Source organism: Nipponia nippon, unplaced genomic scaffold (assembly GCF_047370975.1).
Source record: "Nipponia nippon isolate SJK-2023a ecotype South Korea unplaced genomic scaffold, ASM4737097v1 scaffold_10, whole genome shotgun sequence".
Taxonomy (NCBI): domain Eukaryota; kingdom Metazoa; phylum Chordata; class Aves; order Pelecaniformes; family Threskiornithidae; genus Nipponia; species Nipponia nippon.
In genome coordinates, this window is record NW_028262291.1 from 18,732,202 (window position 1) to 18,749,217 (window position 17,016).

The window sequence follows — 17,016 nt, forward strand, 5'->3', positions numbered from 1 at the left end:
ATCAGATTGCTTCGCATGTGCTTCTTTCCAAACAAACCATATCAGGTTAAACTGAAGCACATCTTTAGTATTTGTACCATGAATAAACTTTGAACCTTACAGCCAGTTTCTGCTATGAAATGGGAATAATACTTTCCTCATATGGTTTTAAAACTAAATTAATACCTGGATGGTGGTTTGAAGATGCTCCAAAGTGTGGCCTTTTTTAAACCAAGAAACTACTGGGCATCTGATCAAGAAGGAAATGAGAGAGAGAGATTAGAGGAGTATCTTTATTAACTGAGATGGGATAAGAAAACAAGCTGGGAAATTGGCAGTTTTACTCGATCTTAACAAAGCAGTTAGACCAGGGAAAAAAAATCATCACAGCCCAGTGGGCTTGTCACTTGGTGGAGTGTCTTATACATCTCTTTCTCCAGTGAAATCCAGGCAAATTTCCAGCTCCTGTGTTTTCTCAGCTGAACACAAGGCTGAGTATGAAAGCCCCGCTAGAAGCATTAGTGAATGTACTGTCTTCGGCTGGAACCAGTTTGCTGACCCTTCTTGTAAGACTTTAGACGAGTGAGCTCTCTTCTGCCATCTCCCATCACTTTTCCCTCTCTGAAACTTATTTGTGGGTGTGACTTGGCCTGTGGCATCGTATTCAAGTGCCTAAAACCAAACAAACACAAACCTATCCTAGGAGTTATCGGAAGAATTAGTTTGTACTCTGGTTTGCCTGTCAATAAGAACTGCTGAGTGCTGTCTCCTTGGATTCCCTAAAGATGTTTCTTTCCTTAATTAGTAGTTAATCATTGATAGACAGGGTTTGGTCTAACCTGTTGACAGACCTTCACCAAAATGCTGCATAACAGCTATTCCTCCAGCTGCTTTGGAGATACAGTTGATCTGACATGAATGTGTTAAGACACATTTAGCAGAATTCTGTTATTTTTTAAGAAAGACACAGGTAAACATGATTCAGGACTTTGGTTTGCTTTAGGGTGTCTATAGCAGTGTTTTGAAAGGTACTGCCCTTTTTGTGGTCTTGTATGACATTTAGTTACATTTTCCAGAAAGTAATCGTTTACAGGTCATGGATTTTGGTGTTTCCTGAATAGAACAGTAAAACTCTACTGTTCTTGTCACTTTTCCTTTCATTGAAAGCAGGCTGAACGAGCTGTTGCTGAATGTGCTTCTTTATGCTTGCTGCTGTAGTCTTCACTTATAAGGGTGTTCTGGGACATGTCAGAAATGGCTACGCACAATTTTTCATATTTGTGTACTTTAAACATAAAATGAAAAATTGAGGAAGGCATCTTGAACGTGAAGAGCTCACAACAAAGGAAATAATGGATGCTTCGCTTTGCACGTTGGAGTTGGTTCCAGGTAGATGTTGTTTTTGAAACAACAGTGAACTTAGAGGTGGGGGAGAGCAGAAGGGAGGAAGCTAACTTCTAAACTTTATGCTATTTGGTAATTGTGAATGTATGAGCTTTGGTTTATCTAGAATATGGAACTATTATTTGTTGATTGTTAATCATATGTAATCACGTTTCTAAAACTGTTTTCTTCGTACTGCTGTATGCTTCAGCTTTTTAAGTCTGTAAAGAAAATGCTTTAGTATTGACTAGTCTTGACAGTTTCCAAACTAAACCCACATTTTTACAGCCTAGACTGAGCATGACTCAATTAATACGAGTAAGTCTGACTTTATAACCTAAGTTCTGCCTAATTGAGGGAAGACGTGTGGTCCAGTTCAAAACTTGACGTTTTTCAGACTAGAATTTTTTTAGCTTGTACGTACAATATTTGGGTCATGTAGTATCCCAACTGTACTGCATGCAGGTCATGAAAATCTGCTGGTAGAAACAATTTTTCTGGTCTTGCTTTAGCTCTCAGCAGCTGCAGAAGGTTAAAAAGAAGTTTGTACTGCACATGGTGATTTGACATTCAGATTAAAAAGAAGTTTGTACTGCACATGGTGATTTGACATTCAGGTTTCAGTGGTGTGAATAAACCCTGTGATATCAGTGATTTTGGGCACTTTGCAGGTTCAGTGATGACACCCATGAGTCAGGTTCTTTTTTAAACTAAGCCAAAGCTTTGGAAAGGGGCAGAGCATGGGATCCTTCAGGAAGCTTCTGTTTGAAGTGCTCCAGTTCCAGCACAAGGCAGTTGTGGAAAGACTTACACAATCTGTTGAAAAGATGCAAAGTGGCTGCATGTACTAATCTAACAGAGAACTGACATTTGTGTGGAAATGAGGGGGGTTGGTTTTTGTAAAAGGATGACTTATAGTCATTTGCATTAGCAAACTTGTGAAATATATTTAGTGTTGAATTTTTGTTTCTTTTCTTGAAATGGGGACAAGATGCTGAAGTGAGAATGAGGTACACACTATCCATTTCTATTCAGTGGAAGACTTGCCTCGGCTTTCTGTGTCTGGCTTCCTTCTGTGGTTTCCCTCCACAGCCTGGCTCTATGACAGACTGTCTTTGACCTCTTCGTCTCTCTCTCCCCTCCTCCTCCTCCTCTCGGAAGACTGCTCTTAGCTGACGTGGCACAGCCCTAACCTGGGGCCCTTGGTTTAAGTATCCCGAAGTAAAGCAAAGACACAAACTCTGTTCTATCCAAACTACTTCTCACTGATAACTTTTCTTCCCAAGCATGGTTAATGCAGTTTGTCAAACCGGTCTCCGAAGTTGTATTTGCTGCATGATTGTTACTGGAACTATAATTTTCTTAAAAAATCAACTTATCCTTGAATGCCTCAATCCTGCCCCCCCAAACCAACCCCAAAACCCACTAAACCCAACCAGCTGAAAAAATCCCTGAAGAGTATATCCTGAATAGACCTTAATATTGTCTGTCAGAGGCCCAGTAGGTATGAAGGTGCTGTATGGAGTGTGCCAGGCTTGGTTTCAGCAGTGTAGGAGTAAGGCAGCCTGTGCTGGGAATTAAGCAAATCCGTGGCCTGGAGTATTTTTTACTAGCTCAGGGCCAAGTGCATAGTTTCAACTGGGTTTATGCTGTTGACTGTCAGGGTAAGGTAGTTTCAAGTCTTAACATGGTATTCCTGCAAAAGGAAGAGGTCAAACATGTTGCTTCATCTGCTATAAAGTCAGGTTACAGGCTATCAAATGAGACTATTGTTTTACGCTATTACATTTTCTGTGACTATCATCTCAAGTTCTGTGAAAATCTGAAGTCTTAGGACCAAGCATAAATTAAGTATATCTTTCATAGCTTCTTTAAATCCCTTTAAGGCCCTCCTGCAGTTCTTGCTTTCATGGACTTTTCTTTCTTATCTGTAGCTTATTTTTACATGGTGAGGTTCAAATGAGATCTAGGAAATGTAAGGGTTTGAAGACAAGAATAGTTAGCTGACAGCCAGGAGCTGTTGGTCTAACTGAGCAACCCCTCCGTATTAAGAGCCTTGTGCTGAGGAACACCTGACTTTGCATGTCCTAAAACATCCCTTTGTGGAGCAGCTATGAGAATTGGTCGAGGTTACTTCATTAAATAAACGTAAGGGACAAATCTTGCAGGCTTCATTTGAATTGGAATGCACTGCTGTCGAAAAAGGAGATGGCAGGAAATGTGCAAGCGTAGCTGTGTGCTAAATTCATCTTCACATATACTTGTTTTACTTTATTCTCATACTGTATTTGTATTCTTTAAAAAGCTGTTCTATGTCACAGGCGTCCTCTCTCTAACCATGAAATCCACCTTTCTCATTAACATATGGAAATAAAGTGTGACCATCTTTTCCCTACCAGAGATCTACAGTGCTTTCTGCACACCTGTGGTTTGTAAATATATCGTGAAGGTGTAAAGTGTATATCGTGCTGCTGTCACCAAGTTTTCCTTGATTTTTCCTTGATGATGGCCTTCCTGAAGTCTCAAAGTCCCTCTAGTCTTAATTTACTGGTTAGAGAGAAGTATGACAAGACTCAACACAAGTTCAAGACAGTAAACAGTGGCAGTGCTGGTGACCGAGATGTAGTAAGTTATGGCGTTCCTTTCTTGTGGAAGGCGAATCTCGGTCTCTCCCTACTGCAGAGCTGACGATGTGCATGATGAGTCATTCTGAAGACGGGTTTAAGGAACAGATACGTAAAGAGCCCATAAAGAGAGAAACCTGAATAATCATACTTTCTTTGGGAAAGCACTGATGCTTCAAACGCCATTCCAGGAAAGATATGCATCCCATCCTCACAGCAAAAATCAAGCCTGCATGTATCTCAGACAGGGGCACGGTTGCAAGATGATTTGAAGTGTGTTAAGAGCCAGAACGTGAGGTCAATTTCCTTTGGATGGGATCTAGATGAGTTTCAATAGCAAACTTAATGCAGTCATCTGCAAAGGTGGGCTTGTCTTGGTTTTACAGATCCTTAAAAACCTCTTTAACCAAGAAAACCTGACATTAAAAAATCCTGGTGTCTCCTCCTTGTATTCATGTGATAGTGCACAGCAAGTGCCTGACTGCACTTGAATTGCACCATTGAATTTATCTTCTGTCTCTGGTTAGGTGGATTTTTTAACTGTAGAAACACATGGATATGCAGCTGTTGACTACATAGCCTAAAAGACCAAAGTGCTGACCCGCCACCCTTCCTCAGAAGTCCTTACTGAACTCCAGCCCAGGAATACTGGTTGGGTTCAGAGTCTATTTTGAGGATGTTAAAAACAGAGCGGGAGGAAAACTCTAGTAACTACAACAGGCGCTTTATAGACATGAGAGATGAAAAGTCACAATATGCCATGAGGATAAATGCATTTTATCGAATATGGTTTGTTTGCCTTTATAAATCCAAATGGAAGGTTATTTTGTAACGCATTGGATTTTAAAGGATTTTCAGAAAAAATTAACTCTGATCTTTCTGTCTCAAGTATCCCGGGAACTGAGAAAGCAGGTGTTCTTGTAGTTATCAGTGCTTCTAGCTGGAGTCGCAGATACTCACTTCCAGAAGCATTCTGGTATCTCATAGAACGTAGGGCTGGAGTAGCGAGGAATGCTGTAGCTCTGAATCAGCAGTGCCAGCACATTGTGTGGAAAGAGCATTTTTCCAACTGAGAGCTATCTTCTTGCAGCAGTCCGCTTTTACTGTCCCTCAAATGCCTGTTTTGCAGGTGACAGTTAACTGTATGATGCAGTAGATTGTTAGTATACTCGCATTAGAGTAGCTCCTTCAGGCACAGTGCCATCCTGCTGTCACGACTGTTCACAGGCGTAAAGAGAGACTGTCACTCTCCCAGTAATTTGCAATCTAAACTGACAAAAGGGCAATGGAGATGGAGCAGCTCAGTCTCAAGTTTCTTAATGCCATTCAAAACTTCCAGTGTTACTTGAAAAAAGAGACTGAGTTCAAATATGCTTTTTAAGAAACTCTTCTTTGCTTTAATAAAAGAACCATTAAGCTAAGGGGAGGGAAGGCAGGAGGAGCAGTGCAAACACAAATACAGGAGTTTGGATAAACCAGCTTCTTTCAGGTTTCTGTAGCTGTTCATCAACAGTAAAGGTAACCTTTCTTCTCTCTTTTTAATCTCTTGCAGGAAGTCCAAGGGAAAGCCAAATGGTAAAAAGCCAGCACCGGAAGAGAAGAAACTTTACCTAGAGCCAGAATACACAAAATCCAGAATTACTGACTTCGAATTTAAGGAGCTAGTGATGTTACCACGAGAAATAGACCTCAATGAGTGGTTAGCCAGCAACAGTGAGTATTGTGGTTGTACAGTTCCGAGCTTACTGTCCACGCCCAAGAAGGCATTCATTCACACTCTGTTTCTTTTTACTGTTTTCAGCGCTTAGAAAAACACTCAATGGCTATTTACGCTTACTGCGTAATGCATGTCATTATACCTTAAACAGTAATTAAGCTGTCTTACGTACAAACCAACTGTGCTCAGCAGCATGGAAGCATTGATGCGTTTCCTCCTTCCAACTCCCTCACTGTGGCACTGAGGGCATTAAAGTTTTTGATGCTCTTTTGAGGACCATCAGATTCCCTTTGACTATTTGCTAAACCGTCTGGATCAGCATGTTTCTGACTCAAGCTATTGGTCTTCCAGAAGCATTGTAAAAACAGTATTTTATTAAGACTTGTATGTAAAGCAAGTTGTGCTTAAATTCAGAAGTTTTGAAGTCTTTTGGCTGGATTTCTTCTCCCAACTCCTTCCAAGCTTTGGTGGAATTACTGTGAATTTAAACTGTAGTCAAGCCTGAACTCAGAGACATGACTGACTACTGTGACTGAATGCTGTATCTGTGCATCTCAGTTCTGATTTACAGTACTTTCCTGTGCTTCTGCTTCATCTGCCAGTCCTAACCTACAGCTATGTGACCCAGTCTCATTTACATTAAGAGTATGTGGTAGTAGCAAGAAACTACTTTACACTGCACACTAGGAAAGTTTATAGAGACACATTAAGATAAAGTGAGGTGCCCCCTGAGGAGTATTAAGATGTTAAATTATCTCAGGAGATTTTTAAAAAGTAGAAGTGTACTAGTTTTCAGGCTGTTTTTTTTAAAAGGAGATATGTCATGAGAACTATTAATGCTGGTTTCTAGCCACTGTACGTTAAGTCTTGACTTGGAAAGAATGTAGCAAATTGTTTGGTTTCAGCTTGTAGTAGAGTATTCTACTGTAAAGGTGAGGCTGATGATGGAGACGCTTTCCAGTCTTGCTGCTTAGTGAGTAATAAGAGCTGATGCATCATGGTGCTTTCATCTTAAATCAAAACAAGAGCTTTCATTCTATGTACCTCTTTGTCTTGCAGTTCATCATTAGACTCATTTAGCTAAATTGTGTTTAAATTTGTACGCAAGCTCAAGACTCTGAGGTCACTTCACTTGCTCTACTTAAATAATTGTCTGCAGGATAACCAGTGTTTGAAAGTATTTTACTTCTGAATTTCTTTCCTTTGTGTTTATTTTTCAGCAACAACTTTCTTTCATCACATCAACTTACAGTATAGTACAATCTCAGAATTCTGTACAGGAGAGTCATGTCAGACCATGGCAGTGTGCAATACGTAAGTCAATATTTACAATTACAGGGTTTCCGTGAAGTCTTCAGAGTTGCTCGGGGGAGGATATTGGGTTTTAGGTGGCACTGGGCAAGTGTTTTACAGCAGCTCTCTACTTTGCAAGAATGTGGCAGCTGTACATCCTCTTCTCTCAGCAGCGAAGGGTGGTGGAAGTCTGGTTTTGTGAAGGACTAGAAGGACGAGAATCTTTGACTGTTCTGAGCTGGTTTTATAAGGTCAGATCAGAGAGGCAAATTACCATATGTGTAGCTTGGGGGGAGAGGGGAAGAAGAGCAAGGCAAAACTGTCCTTACTGGTCACAGCACTGGGATTCCACAGAAGGCCAGGGAGGATAAACAAATTGCGAAAACCTCAGAGGGTACTTTTGATAGCTGGAATGCTGACAGAGCACCAGGCTGCTGACGGATAACCTCTAGCCTGACCTGAGCCACTGGCTTTCTGCCTGAGCCCCTGGGCACAGAGGACACAAGTGGCAGCTTTGCAGAGAGTAAGGAAAACGTTTTGGTTTGGCACTTTCCCCCTGTAGGACTTAGTAGACTTTTTTAACATTGACTAGCTGTCACTTATGAAAGAAAGCTTTGTAGTTTTACTGTACATGGTGAATATAAGAAAAAGTTACCATAAACTCCTGCTCTTGATTAGCACAGTCCAACATGATGGAATATGAGATCCAGTTGAGTATGAATAAGCCTGTTGTGTTGTGGGTTTTTTTCTCCAGCACATGTGTTGATAGCCCTTTTCTTCCCTCCTCTTGCATTTCCTGGGATTAATTTAGTTGAGATGGATTTTAAAACAGAGGACTGAGCAGTTAATGTTATATAGTACATCAAACAAACATCCCAGGGAATGTATGCAACAGAACCAGAGCAATATATTGTATCCCTGACAATAATTATATAGTGCTTAGAAAGGAATCCTTGCTTAATGCACTGCGCTATCTTGTACACTTGAAATTAGTATCAGGGGCTTTCTTTGAGAGCACTCGGAAGAATGCAAAGTGTATGGAGGGTAGTTTTGCATGTAGAAGTTGGAAGGATAACTGTCAGTAGAGAATTAAAGGCCATGCTAGGGACTTGGAAAGCAGGCTGGAACAGAAAGTCATAAATCTCTGCTGGACCCAGATTTTATCAGAAGGAGACAGCATGTCTCTAAATGAGAAATGATCGGTAAGGTGAGTATTTTGTTGACTCTTGCTCCCAAGCTTTCTCCTGTATTAATTTCTGAGGTGGCTGTCCAAAGGACTGAGTTAACTGTTTATCCACTTGGCTAATGGGAAGTGGTGGCTAAAAGGAGGTGGTGGTAGGGAACCTACGTAAGTGTTGCTCCATTCTGCTCTAGTGAGTCTTAAACAAGAGTTTTCTGTAAGCAATTTATGCTGCAGAATAAAGAAAGGAAGTGCCTGTAGGAGGCTCCAGCTGTAGTCTATATTTTTAGTGGTGAGGACCAATAGCAGAATGTTCCTACCCTTTGTTTTGGAAAACTCAATAATTGTGCTATCTGGGAATAACAGGAAGCGTGTCTACACTCGGGTGAAGCACCTGAAACCGTTTGTATTTGGCTAAATCGTAACTTAAGTATCTTCCTGTACTTGGGGGCAGATGACTGATTCATGTTTGCAAACTGCAGGCTGCATATTTCATTCTTCTATCAAGCGTGCGGGTCTATGAAAAAACCACCTAGGTGAGATCACCTAGCTACACACCTCAATACAGTTCGGCTTTGAAGGCTCTGTTCATAATTCTCCAAATATCTCTAATGACAATTTTGGACGATCCTTGTCTTTATGTTCTGCCTTTCCTAGCTCTTCCCTTTTGGAAGAGATATGCCTAAATGGAACATGGAGAACTGCCTCAAAGATGCTCATTTGTTCATATCCAGTTATGACTATGACAAAGCCGTCCCCAACCCCCTTCTTTTTTTTTTTTTTTAAATCTTACCCTAACGAAGTAAGGTAAGGACATGCTTATTGTGTTGGAGAAACACCAGTCGATAAGATTTATTGTGCCTCTGACCTGTCTCCAGTATATAAAGAGTATCACCTAAACATTAGGGTCAGTTGCTGATTGACCTGATGGACACTCCAGATTTGACCTTCTGTGGCTGTGATCCATTTGTTCAGGTACTTCGGAATCAAATAGCATCTACCTGTATTAGATCACCACAGAATTACAGTACCTTGGAATAAGGGTGCAGTTTGCCATTTTTTTCAGTGCTGATTTCTTAAGTAGTTCAGTATGAAGGTCTGCGTTCTGTTCCTCTTTTATGTTTTCCCTGCCCAGTTCTCTAAAGCAGGTTTTGGGTCACACCGTTCTGGTCATACCTAAGGAAGGTTTTCTGTACTTATGGTTGAGATGTTGAAGTAACTATTGAGAACAGGTTGCTTGTCAAGTTACTTTGCATTCAAACGCACTGCAAATACTCAGTCCTAAGTTGAGAGGATGTGCTGGCAAAATGAATGCCAGTTGCAGTTAAATATTTGAGGTAAGGTTTTAACATCCCAGAGAAGCTCTAGCCAACTGACAAACTGCAGACAGATGCAGCTTTCATCCCTCTGTCAGATATATGAGATAGCACAGCCATCTGCACACAATGAGGAAGAGAATTTCTGCTTAGGGTTACTGAGAGACATCTGATCAAAAGTTAGCCTCCTTGTAGAATAGATGGAAGCATTTGCTGGCAAGGTGGGGTAATGCCAAGAGAAATACTAGAATGGCCAGTTATCTTCAAAATTTAATGATGGTGGCATGAACGTAACTTTGGGAATTATTTATATCATTAATATCTTTATCACTTGCTGTAAAGCAGGTACTATATTTTTAACACAGTATTTACTACTTAGATTTAGTATGGTTTGTAGCCTATTACACAAATTAGCTCTAAAGCACCATGAGCTGTAAACTGGTTTTCTAGCTGACATTTGGGCAAAACTTGTCAAAAGTGCTGAAGTGAGTGAGTGGAGTTAACTAAGAGCGTATGTAAGGGCTGTTCACAAGGCTGAGATTACAAAACTTCTGAGGCAGAAATCAAGGATGGATGCAAACTTCTAGGCAGCCCAGAGATAAGAGTGAAAGGTCTCATTTTGATCCAGTGAAATCCCTTAATTGATAATTCTTTATCACTCATTTTTTCTAATTTTACAATCTCCTTTCTCAGTCTACCTTGCCCTTAGTGTCTCTGCATATGGAGGGTATTTCCTTTGAGAAGTCTTAATTCAAGCTTGCATGTTTTGCATTTTCTTGTATTTACATTCCCCGAGCTGTATGCTTCTACATAGTGGCCCCTTTCTCTTTTTTTTTTTAGCCCATCTAAACTATGGTTTGCCCCTGTCAAACCTTCAAAGCTATTCCGAGTTGCTGAGAAGCACTATATTACTGCCCTTGCATTCGATACAACTTGCTATCCTGCTTTCTTCATAACCTATCTTTTGGTATTTCTAGCAGGACTGTCTCGCTTTCCAGTCCACATAATCTCCACAGCATTTGCCTTTTCCTCCTTCCAGAAGCTTTTCTTGCACACCGATGTTCTGCCTTGGCTTCTACGTCATCAACACAAACGCAGAATGTTTTAGAGGAAAAGGGATAAAGTACGTCCATATATTAAGATGCAGTCCTGTGACTTCATATGTGTTGTACTTCAGCATTTGCATCATAGGCTTTTCTCTGTTAAACCCATAGTCATTTCTCCATGGGATTTAGAATGGAGCTGCAAATTCCTCATGCTCTCCATACTGGGGAAGTTTAAATCTGCCAGAATTTTACATAGGAAATAATCAAAATTTGTATCATGTGAGCACTTTTTGAAAAGTGCCTTAAAGTGTCGTTGTCGTCTTGTCCTTTCTGCTTCCCATCCATTGCCTAAAATGGGACTGTACTGTCACGGTGCCGGTGGTGGAATGCAGTTAGGCTTCTGTGCCCAGCCGAGCCCTTCCGTGGCCCCAGCCTGCTTCCTATCTCACTAACGGAGACAGCTCCAGCCTGGGTGGGAGCTGCGTACCAGGTGCGAGATGTTCAGGGCATGTCAGGGGCTCCTCTCTTCCTCCCAAGACCTGTGAAGACTCTGTTCGCAGCACTTGAAACATGAGGAAGACACATGATGCTAATCATCAGGACAATCCTTGTAGTTATCCCCTTACTCTTAATGATTCTTCTTTTAAATTCCGATTTTGCATAATTAGCCTAATTTTCAAGGAAAGGCAAAACGGGTAGGCAGTGGTATGTTACAGCAGATTTAATTCACTTACATTTTCATGTAAGTGAACTTGTGCAGTTGCCAAACTGTTTCTTTTAACTAAAATCCAATTATTCAGATTCTTTTTTGCACCTAAGGGCAACTCTAAACTATGCTTTCTATCTTGCAGTTGAGGATTTCTGCAGCATAAGAAAACTGCTGAGGTACAGACAGTCCAGTCTGCTTCTGCTCTTGGCAACAAGCATTGTCTTAAGACCCAAAATAAGTCCGAGTTGCCTAGAACTGTCTTGCTCCAGCTTACTGCGGGGCTAGACAAATGAGGAGGCTTGTGTTTGTGCACTACATTGTATAATTCCTTATATGTGGATTGTATAAAGGAAGTAAGCAGTGATGAGCAGCACAGTCTATGCCGAAGGGCCCAAATGCTACTTCTGATGCCTGACATAACTCTACAAAGAGCTCTTAACTCCTGCTGGTTTCATCCACTTGCTTACCTTTTTATGCCCTTTTGCAGTCAGTCCTGCCCTCTCTAGTAAATGACAGAGTGACCAAGCACCACATGCTGAAAATGAGCTGAAAGAAAAATTCTAGACCTTAACTGTCTGCAGAACTAGTTTTCAGTTGCCCTTCCTCTCTTAAAGTTTGAACCACTCTACTTATTTCTGCAGCTTCCTCTTGTTTTCACATGGCTTGGGGCATGAACAGTGTCATTAGTGTCTTCACCTCACTGCCCTCAGGTTCCTGAAGAATCTTTTGAGGCAACGAAAACACATTGTAAATTAAAACTTTTCATTTGCTACTTAACATTTTTCTTTAATTGCTTCAGGACTGTTCTGCTGGTCAGTATACATAAAACTTCACTTTCCAAGTGGCATGTATAGATCCTTCCAGTTCAATGCAGTTTAGTCCTGTTAGGCACAGAAAAAACATTTAATCTTTATCTTCCATGACAAAAGGAAAAAAAAAAAAGTGTCCAAAGGTGGGTAAACGTCACACTGAAGTGGTATTTTGTCTAGGGCTACAATGAGGCTTGTTCAGTGATTTGTGTGAGCAATGTCAGATAACAGATCATTAGCCAACAGCAGCAGAGTTGGAACTGAACAGACAGGCAAAAATGGTACCCTGGCTTTATGGGCTCATGTGTTGGGTGAGGTGAACTTCTAACCAAGTTCTGATGCTCAGACCACTTCCAACCTTGCTTCCAAAGGTAGCCAGCACACCCCACCTATGCTGTGTTCTGGGAAGACCAATACAATGGATTTCTTATCAGTCTGATAATGATACAGGACTGCTACTGATGGAGCTTCAGCTGTCTGAAGGAAGAGTTCAGGATCTGGAACTCAGGACACCTCTAATGTGACATAGGCAAAACAAAAAAAAAAAAAAGTGCTTTGCCGAATTCCTTAGCTGTAAAACATTTCTCACTGCGTGTGCCCAGTGTGATGGATAGCTGCTCCTGGTAACAGTCAGAGGTGCTTTAATTAACCAGAACAAACCTTCAGTGCTTTTGTAGCTTTCAGAGACTCTATCAGGTTAGGGATGGCTGCAGTTCATCAAGATGATTATGGCTAACTGAACTATGGTTGCTTTAGAAGAGCTGGGCAATATGCTAATGTGTCCTGTTCCTTAAAATCCAACAGGATTATTCACCGGTGGCAGAGTCAAATGTAAATTCAGATGTTTTGGGGAGCCTGTAACCAAAGGAGAGGAGTTCTAAGGCAGGCTGGTAGGGATGTGCAGTAGGGTCCTGAAAACTTCCCCCAGATTGGATTTTGGAACAGGATTTGTAGCACTTAAAAACGCTGCCAGTACGTCAGAGCACCAGCCTGAAAAGCTGGTGTTTTGGAGCCACCTTCTGTCTGTTTAATAATACTACGCTACAAGACTAATTCATGTTTTGTGATGTTAAGCATCGGAAGATCACCAGTTTATCACTGTGCAATGTTGTTGCCGTTTAAAAATAGTCATATAATGCTTTCCTGTACAGTTCTATGGACTGTAAGCAAACTACTGCTAAACTGATAGGGAGAAATTCAAGGTTTTTGATGTAGAAAGATACCCTGAAGTGAATCTCTTCTGTAGCAGCTATGATGTATTCTGGTAATGTTGCAGCTGTTGTTCAGTAGTATTTAGACACTAACCTCATAGAGGAGTTGAGCTGAGGAGCCGAGGTCTGAGGTGGTGACAGTGTCAATTCTCTCCACAGACAGTACTACTGGTATGATGAGCGGGGAAAGAAGATCAAGTGTACTGCTCCTCAGTATGTTGACTTCGTCATGAGCTCAGTGCAGAAACTAGTGACAGATGAGGACGTCTTTCCAACAAAATACGGTATGTCTGCTTTTGGACAGGTGCTTCCTGTGGCTCTTTGCAGATGCCATAAGTAAGGTGAAGGTTGGCATTCAGCATATGCATTAATACCAGACAGCTTTCTCACTTGTTTATTTTTTTTTAAAGGGAGATTTTAAGTTTGGTTCATTCTTGTGGTAAGAAAGACTTGCACTGTTTGCATATGAACTGGGGCGAAAGGCTCACAATCCTGTCCCCTTGGCTTGAATTTCATCATCGGTACATGTTTTCTTCAAGCATTTTGAGATCTTCTAGCCTGTATTCAGAGAGGATAAAAATTTGAAAACTGTCAGCATGTATGTGTTCAATACAGCCTGCTGCTGGTAAAATTTAACCTTGTTTTACAACAACAGAGTTAGAAGCCCTGATGCATTAAGGAGGAAATAAATTGGATTCCCAGGAATGTGGCTTGTCTTCCTTGCCCAACCAGGCCTTGTCTCACAGGCTGTTTGCAAAGAATGTCATTTTTAAGAATTGATAAGCAATAGGAAAGTTACTTTTAACTCAAATTTGTGTCCTAACAAGATTGCTACGTGCAATGCCTTTGGTTAAGGGGAAAAAAATAAAGACCTGAAGTTATGGTAGGTGGGCTTAATCATGACTAAAAGCAGCTGGCTTCTTGAGCCCCTTCAATAGAAAACTGGGGAACTAGGACATTACAATATAGGAAATGTTAAGCTAGTAGGCTTTGCTTACAAGCACCTTGATCTGGAAAGAGGCAGTGTCTAGTAAGCCAGCTGTAGTTGACTTTTTTTTTTTTTTAATATGCTTACTGAAGGGCAAGGAAGGCACTTGCACTTTCATGCAAGTGATTTGTCCCTGTGGTCAAGGTGCACTTTAGACCAGTAACATACTTTGTATTCTGCATCATGCACAGGATGGCCAGTGTTGCTTTTTTGCTTGCCTCAGTTTCACTTTCAGTGTTAGTAAAGTAGTTGTCCAGTAATAATCTTTTACTAGGCAGGCACGGTGCTGCTCCAGCAAGCACAATTTCAACTGCACATGATAGAAGGCACCCAGTATTTCCTTCCATTTCTTTTCCCATTTGATAGAATTTCAACAATGAAATGAGGGCAGTCGTTACATACGCAGTCGAACTGCTGCATGCTACCAAGGCCTGTGTACCTTAGCTTCCATTTCAGGATCTGTGAATTGGTCTCCCAAGCATTATGTACTTCCAGGGGAAAAATCTGCTACTCCTGGACAAACTAGATAAGGACCCAGAAGAACCTCTCATTATTTTTACAGCCAGTAACAAAAAATGTTGTGGTTTTAAAGAACGATTACACTTGCTTCCTGATTTTTGAACCCTTAGGGTTTAAAACTTAACTTCAAATGAAAATGCTTAAAACCTCCTTAGAGTCTTCCCCTGAATTCCTGTAAAAAGAACAAGATGAGAGGATGATACAGGGCCCACGAGCTGTCTGCTGTATAAGGTGGGCGCGTTGCTCTTACCCACAGCTCAGCCCAGACAAATGCTGCTGTGGGGCTGAGGGTGAGCAGCTAGAGCTATCATGGTGTTTCTCTGTCTTCCTTTCAGGCAAGGAATTCCCAAACTCGTTTGAGTCCCTCGTGAAGAAGATCTGCAAGTACCTGTTCCATGTGCTGGCCCATATCTACTCCTCACACTTTAAGGAGACTTTGGCACTGGAGCTGCACGGACATTTAAACACGCTCTACACACACTTTATCCTATTCATCAGGGAGTTCAACCTCGTGGACCCTAAAGAGACCACCATCATGGATGACCTCACAGAGGTCCTCTGCAGCAGCAGTGGGAGCAGCAGTAATGGGAGCGGCAATGGGAGCAGCAACAGCGCAGGAGCACAGAACCATGTGAAAGAGAGATGAGCCCTCCTACAGGATCAAAACTAACATTAAAAACAATATTATATATTCTTTGTGTATGGGTATGTATATGTTCAGATATACATACAGACATATACAGCAATGAAAGCTGAAAGAAATTATGCTGCCACCACAGGACCTGTAGTCGTATGGGACTGTACGGAGCTTTGGTTTAATGCGCCACCTGGCGAGAAGTTGCACCAGTTTTATTTTATTTTCTGTCCACTCCTCCTTTCACCTATTCAGATGGATGATGAGTGCTGTTTTTAGAGAAGAGCCAAGCTTGAGAGTGGGACCACTCTTGGGTTTTTTTGGTTTTGTTTTGTTTTGTTTTTTTTCCTCCCCTCTTCCCCCTCCTCCCCCATTTGTTTGATTGGTTTTCTGTTTTTCTTTCTTTGGTCTTGAGTGCAAGCCCTTTGTCTTTCTAGGATGGTGGTCCTGCCATTTAAAAAATATCTATTATATTATAAGAAGTGACTTTTACTTTGAAGTGGCTTAAAATGCAGGTTTGTTTGGGATTTTTTTTGGGGGGGTGGGGTGGTTTTTCGGTTTGATTTTAAATAGACTGCCCCTTACCCCGCCAAAAACTCCCCAGTTGAGTGCATCTTGCCCTTTGTTAGTTTGGAATGGGAAGAAACTCCTGGCTTGACCAGAGTAGCAACTAGGGGCTTGCTACATGTTGAAAGTGGGCACAATTCTCCAGTTGTCCCATCTGCCTGGTCACAACACGTGAACATGCAAGAGGATCCACAAACCTTTCTGCTTATTGCTCCTACAACATATATACTCTTTTCTCTGCTTCCCCGCCTCCTCTTTTCCCAGGCACACCTCTACAAATAAAACGAGTAAGATCACTGGAGCCCAAAACCCACGTGCAAGAGCCACCACCATTTGCTTCCCATTGAACAGAGGCCCAGGGAGGGGGGGAGAAGGGTACATTGAGTCAGTCACCGCCTGTGCTAGAAAGATGGCTGTTGGCATAAAATTATATTGTTGGCTTATTTTAGTTCATCTGTTCTATAATAATAAAAACAAATCTATCAGCCATAAGCTTTGTTTTTGTGTTTGCAGCGTCAAAAATCAGTGGAATCCACCCGTACAGCTTCCCTTTCACCACTGAATGCTGTTGGCCCTGCTGTCAACCAGCTTTATAAATAACAGTTTGTCTTCCACCCTGTAATCTTATATTTATAATCAATTCCTTGCTTTTTCTGGTAGTGCTCGGAACCTCCTCCCCAGGTAATCTGAAGATAAGCACTCCGATGATAAGCAACACTTGGGAAGGAACAAGTTTCCTGTTTATATGTACTTAAATTCTGCAAACGCAGTGGGCTCCGGGATATTTTGCGGTGAATATTGTATCACAGTTATCTGTGGATACAGCATTGTATCAATGCTGTATCTGGACAGTGATATTACTCTTTCCTTCACATTTCCACTGAATTCTTGCAGTCAGCATGTCCAGTTGGGAAAATGCCAAATTTTGCTTCCAATTGTGCTTCTATCAAATCTGTGGCAGCCTCTGAGAATTGTTTGTTACTGTTTTGGTCATTATCCTGAGGTATATACATCATTAATAACTGACCTGGCATGAATCCT

At 41.3% G+C, this 17,016-nt stretch overlaps 1 protein-coding gene across 8 annotated transcripts in view; it reads left to right on the plus strand.

The window, feature by feature from the left end:
- The window catches only part of MOB2 (MOB kinase activator 2), a 121,043-nt gene extending 104,576 nt beyond the window's left edge, over positions 1-16,467 (plus strand). For all 8 annotated transcript variants that reach the window (XM_087745790.1, XM_087745791.1, XM_087745792.1 and 5 more), the window contains 4 exons: positions 5,539-5,699; positions 6,924-7,017; positions 13,427-13,551; positions 15,110-16,467. In XM_087745790.1, the coding sequence (XP_087601916.1) occupies positions 5,539-5,699; positions 6,924-7,017; positions 13,427-13,551; positions 15,110-15,420 (691 nt within the window). In that variant the 3' untranslated portion in view covers positions 15,421-16,467. The remainder of the gene's footprint in view (positions 1-5,538; positions 5,700-6,923; positions 7,018-13,426; positions 13,552-15,109) is intronic.
- Positions 16,468-17,016: the final 549 nt, after the last annotated feature.